General features: G+C 42.9%; 1 protein-coding gene across 1 annotated transcript in view; it reads left to right on the top strand.

Moving 5' to 3' along the window:
• Positions 1 to 14673, top strand: part of CRMP1 (collapsin response mediator protein 1) — a 50249-nt gene that overhangs the window by 3429 nt on the left and 32147 nt on the right. Inside the window, exons 2-3 of the mRNA XM_010003141.1 lie at positions 5193 to 5256; positions 13539 to 13627. Coding sequence (XP_010001443.1) covers positions 5193 to 5256; positions 13539 to 13627 — 153 coding nt within the window. The remainder of the gene's footprint in view (positions 1 to 5192; positions 5257 to 13538; positions 13628 to 14673) is intronic.

Below are 14673 nucleotides of genomic sequence, written 5' to 3'. Positions count from 1 at the left end.
TGGGCCATGGGGGGGCTGAGGGTGCGGAGGGATGGGAGGTGGGGAAAGTTGGGGAGGGGAGAAGCGTGGAAAATCAAAGAGCGCCATGATGCCAGCACCTCTGCGCACAATTAATACAGAAGACATGGCAGGGATCAGAAGTCAAAGAGTTAATCATAACCATTCTCTTCCTATCTGTGCCTGTCTCCCGCTAGATGCTTTTATTCCCGAGCAGGGCTACAATAGAGCGTGCTTTCCATGTCAGAAAGAAAGGATCTGGGTCCTTCGATTCAGTAAATTGTTTCCCTTAGACACACTAGATTGACAGGGCTGGGGATAAAAAAATAGGCAGAGCTGGAGGGGGGTGGGGTTTCAGGGGAAATATCCCAGAGTTTGGTCTCACAGAGATTTTCCACAGAGCCAGTTTTAGCCTCGAGGCTGGTACCTACTTTCATTTCAAGGGGCCAGATCAGTGGGTGATGGGGTCGGTGCTGCTTGGGCACTTGGGGCAGAGATGAGTGGGGAAGTGAGGTGAGCTCAAAGAGGCTTGGGTTTGTGGAGTTTTCCCAGAAAAGCTGGCACCATCAGGGTACTGGGAAGGCAGGGCAAGCTTCAGTAGCTGAAGAGTGGGCTGTCTGATGGGTGTGGCAGCTTCCTGAGCAAAAAGGCGATGGTTAAAAAGGCCTTATAAGAGCCAGTGTTACAAGGCTTGTAAGCACCCCGAGGTTTTCTCGTTATTAAAAACCCCAGTAATTTAGCCAAAATATTTGGTCAGGGACGAAACAGCCTTCTTCTAAAAGCAGATACCAAAGTGTTGTATTTATATGGTTCTTCACTATCAACAGGCAGCAGTGCCTGGTGGCCAAGGCTGAGCCTGGGTGTTGCAACAGCTTTTTGGGTTGTGGCTCCTCTTGCCTCTGTCCTCAGTGCATTATGTGACTTGCAGTTAGTCAGGGTACCTCTGGGGAAGGTACCCCAAGTGGGGAAGGCCCTGGCTGCTCTCTGAGTGAGTGCCAGGTGCTTTGTGTGTGGCTTGACCTTCATTTGAAGCTGGAGTGTAACAGGTTCCCACCCATATCTTGTGATTTGTTCTCCAATTTGGAAAGCAAGAAGAAACTGGAAGAATTATGAACATTTGCCTTAGAATCAACAGTTCGTTTTAATTTCTTCTCACAAACTTACTTCTCTGTGCTAGTGAGAGTATTGCTGGGAAAAAGAAAGCCCAAACCTCACCATGTTCTCTTTGAAATAGGATGTGTTGAAGCTTCTATAAATGAATATTCATTAATGCTAGTGTTGAGTGTTTTGAGCAAATCAAAGGCATAAATTAACATTAGTGAAGTTGGTAGGCATCAGACTTGGACTGCCTTTTTAGTTTTATTTTAACATTTTACAGTTCTGGCCTTTCTTCTCCAGCAAAACCGAATCAGATGCTCTTGTGTTATATACACTGTCTATAACACAAGAGCCCACTGGATTTGTCTGTGTGTTTCTTCTGAATCATAGAATAGTTTGGGTTGGAAGGGACCTCGAAGATCATCTAGTTCCAACCCCTTCATGGGCAGGGACACCTCCTGCTAGACCACGTTGCTCAAAGCCCCATCTAACCTGGCCTTGAACACTTCCAGGGAGGGGGCATCCACAGCTTCCCTGAGCAACCTGTTTCAGTGTCTGATCAACCTCAAAGGAAATAGTTTCTTCCTAGTATCTAGTCTAAATCTACCCTATTTTGATTTAAAACCATTCCCCTTCCTTCTCTCACTACATGCCCTGCTAAAAAAGTCTCTCTCCAGCTTTTCTGTAGGACATCTTCAGGTACTGGAAGGCTGAAGCCCTGTTCCAATATGAGAAAATAGGTATTTTGTCTTTCCGCTATGAAAATACATTGGAACTTCAAGTGTTCTGTGCCCTGCATAAAAAGTTATGCAACAACAACAGTGATGATGAAATTACATAAAAATGTCATTTGTTACTGTGCTTAATACTGTCCCCCACTCCCTTGCTCTTTCGAGCTACACCAGCTCCTGGATTAATTGGAGTAGTAATCAACTAATTTTTGACACTGTCCTGTGCACTGATACTTAGCTGTGGGTTTTCCTGTACCAAGCCTGAGTTCCTTGCAGGATCCAGGAGCTGTCCTGAGCACACAAGGAGAACAGCACCCAGCATCTTGCTGCAGCATCCTGTCACAGGCACTCCCTGCAGTCAGTACCTGGCCAAAACTTCCTTCTGAGGTCAGCTCTGCAGCATCAGAAATTTTGTGAAGGAAGAAGTGGAGGCTGGTTTCAGCTCTGATCTGTGTGGGTGCTCTTGGGAAGACAATCCTCTGATGTCTTTTCTGGGTTACTCCCCTTGGGCATAACTGCTTCCTTGTGCTTTGCCTGACCGTGCCTTGCCTCCTAACCCCTTCAGACTATCAGCAGTGCCTGCCTGATACCCGTTCACCCCTTCTCCCCAGAGGCAGCTTTATTCCCGCCTTCCTTTCTCCCATTTCTCCTAGAAGTATCTGGAATGGCAGAGATACTGTGTTGCAGATGGGTGCCGTTTTGCATCGAGGATCTCCCTACTCTTGTTTTCCCAATCTGCATCTGCTTTTTTTTCATTTCAGCCCCTGAAAATTCATGCTTCTTGCAGTTTATCCTGTTTGTGACTTTCCTGCTGCCCTTTATGCATCCTACACAGCACCTATGCTTCTTGTTGTTAGCTGAGCGCCAGCACTGATCCAGAGTAAGGTGCCATTCTGTTGTGAGTCAGATTGGAGACACTGGGTCTCTTTCTCTGCAGCTGCTGTGGGAAGTACTTAGGCATTTGAAGCTCTCTGGGTGCTTGTAAAATAGAGTCAGTCTCTGGGTGATGTAAAATAGAGATGCACTGAATCAGTGAGTGTAAGCACTTTGGTCACGTCCTCTGCACTGCCTGGAAGTCCTTGGGGGGATCTTACTCCCCTGGTTCAGGAGTGTTAGCTGGGGATAGAGCAGGGTGTGCATAATGCAAGCGTGGCCAAGCATGCATCTGCAGGAGCATATTTCTCAGGCTGTATGGTGCAGTCAGCCACCACATCCATTACTGAGGTGTTTTTCTGCATGAGGTGGCAATCCTTTGTGCTTCAGTTATGCAGGCATGCTCTCATGCAGACCAGATTTTCCAGGGTACATCCCCCAGCCCTTTGCTTTTAATGTCGCTATTATACTCCTCTTGTGCAGCATAGTACAGGGAATCAATGGGGATGATGACACTGAAAGATCTGTTACAAATTATTTTGGCATGTGTGTTTTGGTAGTGCTTAGCACTTTTCAAGCAAGGCCTCAGCCTAGATGAACTCAAAATTGCAGTATATGCAGAGCACAACTTTAAAAAAGCATGTGGCATGTAAAATGTCTGCTACAGGACTTGTTTGTTCCAGTAGCGATTGCAGCCATTAAAACATAATCAGTGTGAGCACAGTGCAGAGGAGGTGTGAAGACAACTCTACAGAGCAAAGGGAGAATAGCTGGTTACCACAGCAAATGCAAGCAGGGACATGGGAAAGGCAAATGCAAGGAGGGACATGGGAAAGGCAAATGCAAGGAGGGACATGGGAAAGGCAAATGCAAGGAGGGACATAGGAAAGGCAAATGGTGCCTGAAGCTCTTACAAAAGGCAGTAATATTCCTGGAAATGCTCCAAGAGTTGGTGTATGAATGGGGGAAGGAGTTGTGGGTCCTGAGCTGGCAGAGTGTAAGGCATGAGGATGCAGCTTAAAAGTGTGGTGTTACAGAGGAAGGATCTCACTGTTGAGCTTAGGAAATCAAGAGCTGGCACAAGATGAGAAGAAGCAGATGCAGAAAATTGAAGAGAGGCTGGAGAAATTCAGAGGAGTGGGCACAGAGAATAATTTTAGTTGTAGTCTTTTGAATTGATTGATGTGAAGAGAGCTGAGGAATAAGTAGGCTTCAGCTGAACATGGCAGAATACTTTTAGAGAGGAAAACGTGCATTTGTCTAGACTTTTGCTGTGTGAGACTTTGGTCTGAAGCTACTGAGGGTCAAGATGAGGAACCTTCTATTTGGCCTAAGCAAAATGCTAGGGTAACATGATGTGTCCTGGTGTGAGACACTGCAAGAACTGCCAGCCACCATCTAATTCACTCTGGGCACCAGGGGTTACACATCCTACAAAAGCAAGGTGTGGTGAGTACTTGGAATGGGGAACCAAAGTCTTCATCTAGTTATGGATCTGTTTTCTATCTCCTTGGCTGTGCTTTTTTTCCTCACCCACCTTTGTTTAACAATATGAAGCTACACACAGATTTGTGTGACTTGCCAAAGTGTTTGAAAAGCCTGCTGAGTGCTGGGCATGGGAACAGTGTCTTGCATTATTAGTCTGCTACTAGTGCAAGGTTTGGACTGATTTAAACAGTTCTTCTTGTCCTACTTTAAAACACCAAGGCCTGGGACTTCTGGTTTTCTTCTTAGTCTTTCTTGATTTTTTTGCTTAATACTCAAAGTTACATTTTTTCCATCTGTAGCTGTTCAGGAGACTTGACCCCTCTTAGTTTACTTGTCTGTCAATGAACATTTGTGACTTTATTGCACTGGAAATGCTTTGGACATGCTTTAGCTGCTTCAGTAGAAGTTGTTGGCCTACCAACCACCATTTCTGTGATAAGACTTTTCCTTTCCTTTTTCTGCAGGGGAAAAAGTGGCTTCAATGTTTAAAGCCACTTCCGTCTGGTGTCTTAAATTATATTCAGAGTAGGTCCTTCTGGGGACATTTCTATGGGGATTTAAACCTTTGGCAGAGGAACATAAAGAAGATTTGGGGACAGTGATTCCCTTAACTTGCCGTAGCCCTCAGCAGGGCATCAGGGTTTTCAGTGTCATGGCTGGTGCTGCCTTGGGGAACAGAGCTGCATTTTGTGGGAAGCTGGGCAGGTTTGGAAAGGGGATGGTGGCTGTCTGGGAAGACAACTGATGCAGTGAGGTGATGGTTGCAAGTCTGAACATCCTTAAAAGTGCTGAGAGCGACTGCTGGCAATGAACCACTTTCCTGACAGAAGGTCAGGATCTGTTTTAAGCTTTGCTGCTATTACTTTCATTACCAAGTTTATATGTGTGGTAAAAGGGAGAAGCTTCATTTTCCATGGTGGGAGCAGGAGCCAGGAGAGCCCACTGGCATGTGAAGAGGTCAGACACTGACATTTAGTTGGGCTAAATTTTGTGCTGCTTTTGTAGGTATGAGAGAGATGGAACAGAGATGAGCAGCAAAGTTATTTGCAGGTTTCTAATCTTGCAACATGTAAATATGGTGGCCTTGTCCCCTGGGAATGATACTTTGGGGTTACTTTTGCTTGTCACTTGATGCACTTATCACAAGATGAAGTTTCAATCTCTAGTGTATGTCCTGATGAGGTTTAGGGCCTCAGCTCCTGCTTATGTTCTTACTGAATAATAAATGCCCCCACTGATTTCAGTAAAGTCTCTATGTCAAATCCCTTAAGTAAAGCTGATCACCCTTGCCCACGTTGCACGTGGCAGGCTAAAGGAGTACACAGTGCTCAGAGCTGAGAAACTGGAAGGCTTGTTCATGGACCTGTGCTCATACCATTGGAGGGGGAAGCAGCAAGTGTTGGAACTTTCTATGACTTTCAAGAAAATTAGATATGTGAGCCAATAAGGTGGCACAAAGTGTCTAAATGCAATTGCTATGCACCTGTATCCACCACATTTAGGTGATAATGAAATACCATTGCTAACATCATATTCAAGGACATGTTCTGCTGTTCTGTTTCCCTTGCATCCACCACCTCTGTCAGAGAAGGCATTCCTTATGGTCTTAGCTCAATTTCGACCTTGACTGGTGCCAAGGCTGATGTGTCCCAGTAACCTGGTGCAGATTTCTCAGTAGAACTTAGATAAAACTCATCTTCAGTTCAGTGGCACACTGCAGCCAGCCATGCTGTACATTGCAATTAGTTTTTCCTAAGTGTAACCTTTCCTTTGAATGGCTTGCTGAGATTTTGAGATGAGCTTTAATTGATATAACCTGTATGTAACCCAAGAGATGTCTCTAACCACACACAATGGAGAGTTCAACACTCCAGCCTGTACTTAGGTGAAACCCCTGCTGATGCCAGTGAATACTGTCATCAATAAGATGTTTGTTATGCCTCCTGTCTAAAAGCAAAACAAAGATGACATTTACAGTGAAGAAACCCCCATGGACTTAGTAGCTGTAGGAGTAACCCTTTTAAACTGCATGATTAAGGAGTAAAATTGCTAGCTGAATAGAAAGTCAGGGCTCCAAAGGGGAAAGAACATAAAATCTTTTAAATGGATAAAGATGAACGAATATATTGGCTACAGACCAAGATACAGCATTACTACAATCAACATAATCCTTCCTAAATTAATTGCTATGTACTGGAGTGCATTTGTTAAGAAAAGGACCTTAAGAAGCAGGATTCTCCATTAGTGGCCTATCAGAAATGATGCCTCAAGGATACAATGTTTACAAGCAATTTCCTGAGCTGGTTCAGGGATCACCCTAGCTAAAAATTACTTCTCATGAAGAGTAACCTAGATGTGAAATCAAAAGGAAGGATAGTTCTGATTAAAAGCAGATCTTTTATAAGCGACAGTACTTCATGAAATCCCATTTACAGCTCTTTGATCCTTGTGAAAGGATTTTAAGCAAGCATTCCTCTTACGAAGGATGTCTTTCTTTTTTGCCATTAAGTTTAAAAATGTTCCTTATTTGTAAATACTTTGCTAAAAGCAAGGTAATTTAACTATATTATATCATAACTGGATCTGTATCTGACCATCTCTGATAATAGACAACCAAATATACCAAATCTACAAAGAAAATGTATTTTAAATCTCTTTTATGTTATGGAAAATAACTCTGCAATATGGAATACACAGAAGCACAGAGGAGCTGTGAGTGTTTCCCTCCCTTGTCTATCAGTGAGACTTTTGTCTTTGAGAAACTTCCCTGGCAAATTGTCTTATTGTGCAGATTAGGATAATCAAGGAGAACACAAACTTTGGCCTGTGGCCTTTGAGCCTTCTCTCTAAACTGGGGTTTCTTTGTCTTTTCTAACTCTCAGGGGCCTTTTTAAAGCCTTAAGAACAAAGGAAACAAAATGAAAGATGAATGCCTTGGCTGCAGGTGTGATAATGTAGCCTAATGCCTTCTTATGTCTATTGCTTTTAATCTAAGGTCTTTTAAATTACACACATTTATAGGCAGAGAACTGGAAATACAGGTGGATTTGGAATTTAAACTGTTTTCAAATGGCTATTTAACATAAAATCCTTAATCATCTTCAGGGCCATTGACTAATCTGGATTTTAGAGAATACAGCCACTGTTTCTCTGGAGTTGTAAAGGCAATGGTATATTCTATTAAATCCTTAAAATTATGAAAAGGGTGAAATCACTACTGAGTGTTTCCTCCTCCTTTGGGCCTGGAAAATCTGAGGCTAAAGGTGTTGCAAAGACTACTCTGCCCTAGTAAGACCACATCTAGAGTATTGTGTCCAGTTCTGGGCTCCCCAGTTCAAGAGGGACAGGAATTATTTGATAGAGTCCAACTGTGGGCTGTGAGGTACTGGAACACCTACCTGCCTTATGAGGAAAGGCTAATAGACCTGGGGCTATTTAGTCTAGAGAAGACTGAGAGGGGATCTTATTAATGTATATAAATATCTGCAGGGTGGATATCAAGAAGGAGGAGCCAATCTCTCTTCAGTTGTGCTGTGTAATAGGACAAGGGGCAGTGGATGCAAGCTAGAACACAGAAGTTCCACCTCAACATGAGGAAAAACTTTTTTACTGTAAGGATTACAGAGCACTGGAACAGGCTGGCCAGAAAGGGTGTGGAGTCTCCTTCTCTGGAGACTTTCAAGACTTGTCTGGATGCATTTCTGTGTGACTTGCCCTAGGTGGTCCTGCTCTGGCTGGGTGGTTGGACCTGATGATCTCCAGAGGTCCCTTCCAACCCTTACCATTCTGTGATTCTGTGACTTTTTCACTTGGCAGTGGCTGCAATGCAGCAATTGTAAAAATCCAAGAATGAAGCAGCTCTTAGCCCCATATGCTGGCTATGTTATATGAAGTTCATTGTAGCCAAAGTATAAAGCAAACTGTAAATAATTAAAAGGACATTATTTACTTGATTTAGAGCTGGAGTTGTAGTAGGTTGACATTCCTTTCACAGAAGAAAAGGAAAAATGTTATAGCATTTGTCAGAATTGCAGCTTGGACAGATGCTGATATTTTATGAAAATACAGCTCTTGAAATCTCTTTGAATATTTTAATATGGCTAGAATAGATAATGACAGATCTATTTATTTATTTATTTATTTTCCCCAAGCTCCATCTTGTGTGATAGAGGTGTGGTTTTTCTCTGAAAGGTGCCTGTAGGTTCAGTGCCATGGGTATCAATACTGAAGAGAAGTGAGCTGTTTTTCTGTGACTTGTGCTGCATTTTATTTTGACATGCTGCTCCAATTTGAAATAATACCTACTTAGTAAATCTTATGTCAGAAGATGGCAATTTTATTTCTTCTGTTACTGTGTTTTCAGTTGTTTCAGAAGCACACTGAGAACTCCATGTGTAGAAAATGTATTTTAATTTTGTTGCGTGTAATGTTTTTTAATACCTCTAGCTGTGAGTGGAGTAGGTGAATGAGAAAAAGCTAATCTTAAATTTCTTTGCAACTGCATGCACTGCTCTAACATTTGAATCATATTTACAAATATCCTAAGGTTGAGTGATTTACTAAGCAAAGAATTTTACTTTATTTGTAATTATGCAGAGCCTACTGCCGATTTTGGGACTGCAGCAGGGCTCAGGCTCATCAACTGTTAGGTTGATGCAGATGCTGCTTGTCCCAGCTGGCCTTGTACCATTGGGAGTGCATGAAGATATGGACACACCTCACAAGTGCTGAGCTTATCTAATTTTTAAAAAACCCAGCAAAACAGGCAGTTTGTAAAAATTGTGCCAGTCACCAGCTTACAGACGTTTCGTGTTGCTCTTGCTGTAATGCAAACAATAGTTGCAAGAGAAGCCACCACCTCGTGTCTGAGCCCACGGCCCCTCCTCCTGCAGCAAACGATGCTGAGTTTGTGGCATCTCCTTCTGCTACCATGAAAATTGCTGTCATGTCACAGACTAAGCTCTGTGGCTTTCGAGCCAGATTAAGCAGGCAAAGCTGAATGATGAGCAAAAACTCACCGGGAAAGGAGTATGCAGGATTTGAAGGTGAAGACCTGGGAGTACTGGGAATGGTTGTATCGGACTAAGCAGCGAGCTCAGCTGAGATGTGCCAGAGCGTTTGTAAAATGGAGCTGCAGGGAGAGGGCAGATAGCATCATAGCTGTGCTGATGCTGTGTCACAGCCAGACACGTACCCCGGAAGCAAACAAACAGCTTTGCGTGGATGTAGTCACATCATTCCAGCAGCGATGGGTGGGGGAGAAACACCTCGGCTCCCAGCCCCTGCAGGGAGTGCTGAGCGGTGGTGTGGATGTACAGTGGTGCTTTGCAAACTGCCTATGCCAAGGAGAGTAGGATTTTTTTCCTCCCTGAGTCTTGGCACCTAATGAATTGCTCAGTTTATATATACAATATAATAACCCCTCTCTGTTTTGCTGTGTTCCGGCTGTCTGTCCTTGGCAGGCTAGAGGGAGGAGAGGGTCTCAGCAGTTTTTTTTGGCTTGCAGCCAGGAGAGCTGGGCTGGCACCCTCTTGTGCCAGGCAGTGCACTGAAAACTTGGTATGGAGCCCTTAGGGCTCAGCAGGCAGGGCAGCAGTGACTGAGACATCTGTTAGCTGAATATAAAGGTGGCAGCCACCCTATAAAGGCTTCCTCTATTGCCGTCCCCTGAGCTGAGTAATGAGTGCATTGTTGTTTCCATTGTGAGAGCCTCAAAAGGTCACCCGAGTGGCTGAGAGTACATCTGAAAGCTAGGCAAAGAAAGGGTCCTGCCTGGGGGCGGTTTACAGCTAAGAAGGGGCAATATGGGCCAGTGCTGCATGATTAATTCATGAGCTTCAGGTCACTCCTCCCTCCACCACAGTCTGCTTTCCCCAGTGTTCTACAGACTCTGGCTCTTCTCCAATCCTGCAGCATTGTCCAGGTAGGAGAGGACTTTGGTCCCTAATTTTTCTGGACATTTGGCACTTGGCAAAGAAACTGCAAGCAGCCTGCCAGACATCAAGCCCCTGGTAAAAAATAAATGGCCCCTCATCATTCACAGGCGTGCTACATGCTGGAGCAGGCTAACCTACTTCAGAGACCCTGTGTGTGCCCAGATTTCTGCCCAGTATTTCACTGCTGCAAGTATCAGCGACCTAAAGCAGTGCAGGAGTGCCCAGCAGCCCAGTATTAGTAGCCTTGGTAGCAGTTCAGAGTGACAGCAGGGTGGTGACGTCCCTTTGCCTCAGACTGGGGCTGTGCCTGTTGCCGAAGCCCTTGCTTAGTTGGTGATGGGAAATCAATACTCACATGCTGGCCAAGAGTTTGTATGAGAGTTTGTTTCATGAAGGATATAGCAAGTTGCTGGTCAACATGAATTTGCACCTCCCTGCAAGTCAGTTGTGTCAATTTAATTTTTCCAGCATGTTAATGGAAATGCACCTATACAAGTAGGTGCCTGCAGACATTTGGGCCTGCTGCTTTGCCTAAGGACAAGCCACCCCTGGGCCAGAGCAGGGCACAGTGTGTTGCTGAGGTGTACAGGTAGCACTGAAACCCTACCTGGGTGGCTTGTGCCCATCTGCACTGTCTGTTTAAATGTACCCTGCTTTGCTTATGCTCCTGGCTTGCAGTGATCTGTTCTGTATCCTGCAGACATGCTGACAGATTGAGCTGGTTGGGGAAAATTCCAACAAAGCCTTTTTTATTTTGAATTTGCTGATTTGCTGAAATGGAAATGTGTGTCAGAGATGTTTCCACATGTGTTATGTCCTGGTGGAAGCTGGGAAAGGCTCCACACACCTTCCCTGATGGCTTGGCCAACTGGGGAAACCTGGAGAGCATAAAAATTTGTGGGGTTTTGGCTGCTTTGTCTTCCATGGCTTCCTATTCCTGGCTGGGGGCAACCTTAGCTACAGGCCAGATCAGGTGCAGGATCTACTTCCTTATTGAACAGTTTTGAACAGTTTGTATTTTCTTCTGAGCATGAAGGTGTCGAGAATTAAAATGTTGACAGTCTCCATAAAGTGCAGTTTTCTTTCTTGACCAGAATTTCTTAGACACTCCAAAATATTGAAGGAGGCGAGACTTTGCAGTTAAACATTCAGTAATCCTTTATAAACTGTAAGTGAAGCTTATTTTAGTGAATGACTCACATAATTGAGTGTTTTCTTGAAACTGCATTTATATCCTTTTTTGTTTCATATTATTCTAATAATGGTTTTGACACTTACATATGCATCTTTATATATAAAAAAATATTAGATACTTTTGTCTGCAATTATTTGTTTGGTGTTATACTTCTTCGTTATTTTAGTCTGTGTTATTCCTGGCCTGCTACATTTATTTCTATTTATTATGCATCTTCTCCTGTTTTAAAAGAAGAAAAATGTAGATCATCTTGATGAGTGTGTAGATTTTTGACTCATTAGCCGTGACGGATGCAGTGCTCTGGTAACATTCCCTGCCCATATCAGTAAGCTCTTGCTTCTTGTAATGGGACAGTATTAATGCTTAGGAAGGCAATTTAATGAGCTTAAAAAGAGCTCACAACATGGTGGTCTCCATAGGTCATCAGGCAGTGGAGTAAAGCATCGTGGTGAGGAGCTGCTACTGGCAGCATGTGGCAAAATAACTTAGGAGCATTCAGATTACTAAGTCACAAGTCCTGCAATTAGAAGTCACAATAGAATCATAGAATCATAGAATCTTAGGGGCTGGAAGGGACCTCAAGAGATCATCTAGAGAGGGAAGAAAACAGGGAGCCTGCTGTAGCAAATTTCAGACTGAGAACTTGCATTCATCTCCATCCTTTAATGAGAAGGTACCAAAATCTAAGGCAGATCCCAGGGAAATACTTCATTATAGTTCAAGGCCTTGGTTTGCCCCCAAGGTCAACTTGTTATTTCAGCACATGGAGAAAATCCTCAAACCTTCTGTGAATGTAAACAAAAACAAAACAAAACAAAAATCCCACTGTATTTAAACTGTCTTTCCCCCCCTTCTTTTTCTCCCTAAGATACCTGTTTCACCCTTTTTATTTTTCTTGAATGATGTAGAGGGCTGTAGAGGCTTCCAACCTGCAAAATGTCCAAATACAAGCTGAAAAGCAAATTTGCTACATGTAACTGAGACGTTACATTGAAGAAAGGTTGTTGTAACATCCTTAACTCTGACTTGGCGCTGTTTAATCAATACATTTTTAGGAGGTCTGCATTGTTGCCCTGGTTTTATATTAGGGAACATATAAACTTGCTTTAATTTTCTAAACTGTGAACTTGGGACATGCGTGGTTTATATGGGTGAGTCATCCTGTAATTAAACCAATAATTGAGTCTGGGTGGGGAGTATTAAACATGGACAAAATGGAGATTCTGAGCTATTGTTTAGTGAGCCAAGGAGATAATTTACAATAAATGCCTTTATTTAAAAAAAAATATATGACTGGGAAAAGAAGATTCTGACTGCTTTAGAGTTTTCCAGCATTCACAGTCACTTGGCAACAGTCTTTCCAAAAGTGTTATGTACTGAAATGATGGGCTGTCCCTGCCTCTGGGTAGGTGGTAGAGTGCTGGTGATTCCAGTACAACTTCTTCAATGTGGAAACTCAGATCCTGGTTCTCAGGAATATGCAATGGTAAATTTGCTTTCTGTAAAAAGTATTTTTTGAAAACAGAGTGTAACCACTTGAATAGAGAAAAATGGAAATAGCTGGTTGTTGTCAACACTGCCTCCAGCTAATCAGCAGCCTTTCACCTGCAGGAATGATAGATTAGACAACAATTAATTCTTCATGTTCACTAGAAACTAGATTTTCTGCTGTCAGTCTGTAACACAGTACAGGAGGCCCAAGCAGTGGCCATCTCAGTGGCGCAGCCGAGCTTGGAGCAGCTTCCCTGAGCAGAAATTTCTACATTTAGAGAGCTCAGCAGTCTCTCCTGACCTTGTCGCTTCCCAGTTCAAGCTCTGTTGCTCTTCCAGGGGTGCCAAGAGTCCCAGGTAGAGCTCAGCATAGCCATTCCAGGCTTGGGCAGTTCAGTTTGGGGCCTCCTCTTCCATTTTTGGCCTTTGTATAGTAAGGTGTTGGTAAAAAGGGGATGTGGTGGAATTACTAGTGTTTCCATGTGTAATGCCTTCTGCTTTGACAAAAAAAGACTGATGATCATGAGGCCTCATGTTCCAAAAGTCAAACTATGGTTTGCATCTCTGCTGTCCGTATATTCGTGTAAACCTATAGCATAGAGCTTTATATAGGGTGCTTAATGTTAATGGCTTTCTAGATAACATAAGACTATTTGGTATCATCATGTTATGTTGTTATGTGTATTTTTTTCAACAAATCCACATTTCTTCCTTTTGTTTTCCCCCCAGAGTGACCGACTGCTTATTAAAGGTGGAAGAATTATCAATGATGACCACTCCTTCTATGCAGACATATACCTTGAAGATGGACTTATAAAGTTGGTTCTTTTAAATATTGAACTATTTTTGCATGTCTTTTAGTATAGACTAGTGTGATTGTGCTAATCTGCAGCCAGTGTTTTGAGTCTGTATATGACAGAAAACTCATTACAGCTTTTTTCCCCACACCTAATCAGGGCCAATTCAGCCATCCATGCTCTAAAGGATTCTGTGGCACAGATGCACCCCCCGTGTTACACAGTGCTAATGGGCACCTCCTCCTTCTCAGTTCTCCTTGGTTAATGCTGAAGCATGGCATGTTCTGTTCATGCAACATTGTTATGCATTGCCTGTATGTCCCTTTTCTTGCTTAGCAAAAGTATATCATCTTGAATCTTCACACAGTTAGACAGCAAATCCTACTGTTTTATCAGGATTTAAAATACAGGAACTGGGGAAGTTTTCCTTAGGTGAAAAAAAACAAAATAAATGTTACTGATAACATGGAAAAAAAATAACAGGGATGTTTATTCATGTAGCTCTTCTGGTCCTACCTTGTCTTAGTGGAGATGGGGGTCCCAGTTTTGCAAAGTCATGCAGGGTGTATGAGCAGTCTGAAATACAGAAGGATCAAAGGCTTTTTCTTGGCTGCTAAACATTTCCACTAGTGACCTAACAACTTTGGTCTCCAGAGGCTACAATTTAATGCGCAGAAACATAATTATGGTTATCTGGTAAATAATTAATTGCCTACTTGTTTTCAGAGCTCCTCTTCTTAAGAATATGTCATCAGACTAGAAGTCCAATTCTTTCCATATCTGTGATTACTTACATTATTATCATAACAGGAAAAAAATTCTGAATGCTTGTACCCAGGGACTATGCAGTTTTCTTTTTAATACCACACTCTGCTTTTTTAGTTGCTATGCTACTTACATTGCAGAAGTTGTGAAGGGAGAACATGATTTTAAGTGGAAAAGGCACAAAATTATGAAAATGTTTTTAAAACAGCAACAATAAACTCAGTTGTTCTCTCTGATGGGCATTTTATGTTTTTTTCTGCTTTTGTTTGTTCAGATGCAGATTTCCTAGTAACACTTGTAAC

The sequence above is a fragment of the Chaetura pelagica genome, unplaced genomic scaffold (genome assembly GCF_000747805.2).
Source record: "Chaetura pelagica isolate M959 unplaced genomic scaffold, ChaPel_1.0 scaffold147, whole genome shotgun sequence".
In the NCBI taxonomy this organism is placed as follows: Eukaryota; Metazoa; Chordata; class Aves; order Apodiformes; family Apodidae; genus Chaetura; species Chaetura pelagica.
This window is presented reverse-complemented; position numbering and strand designations above follow the sequence as displayed.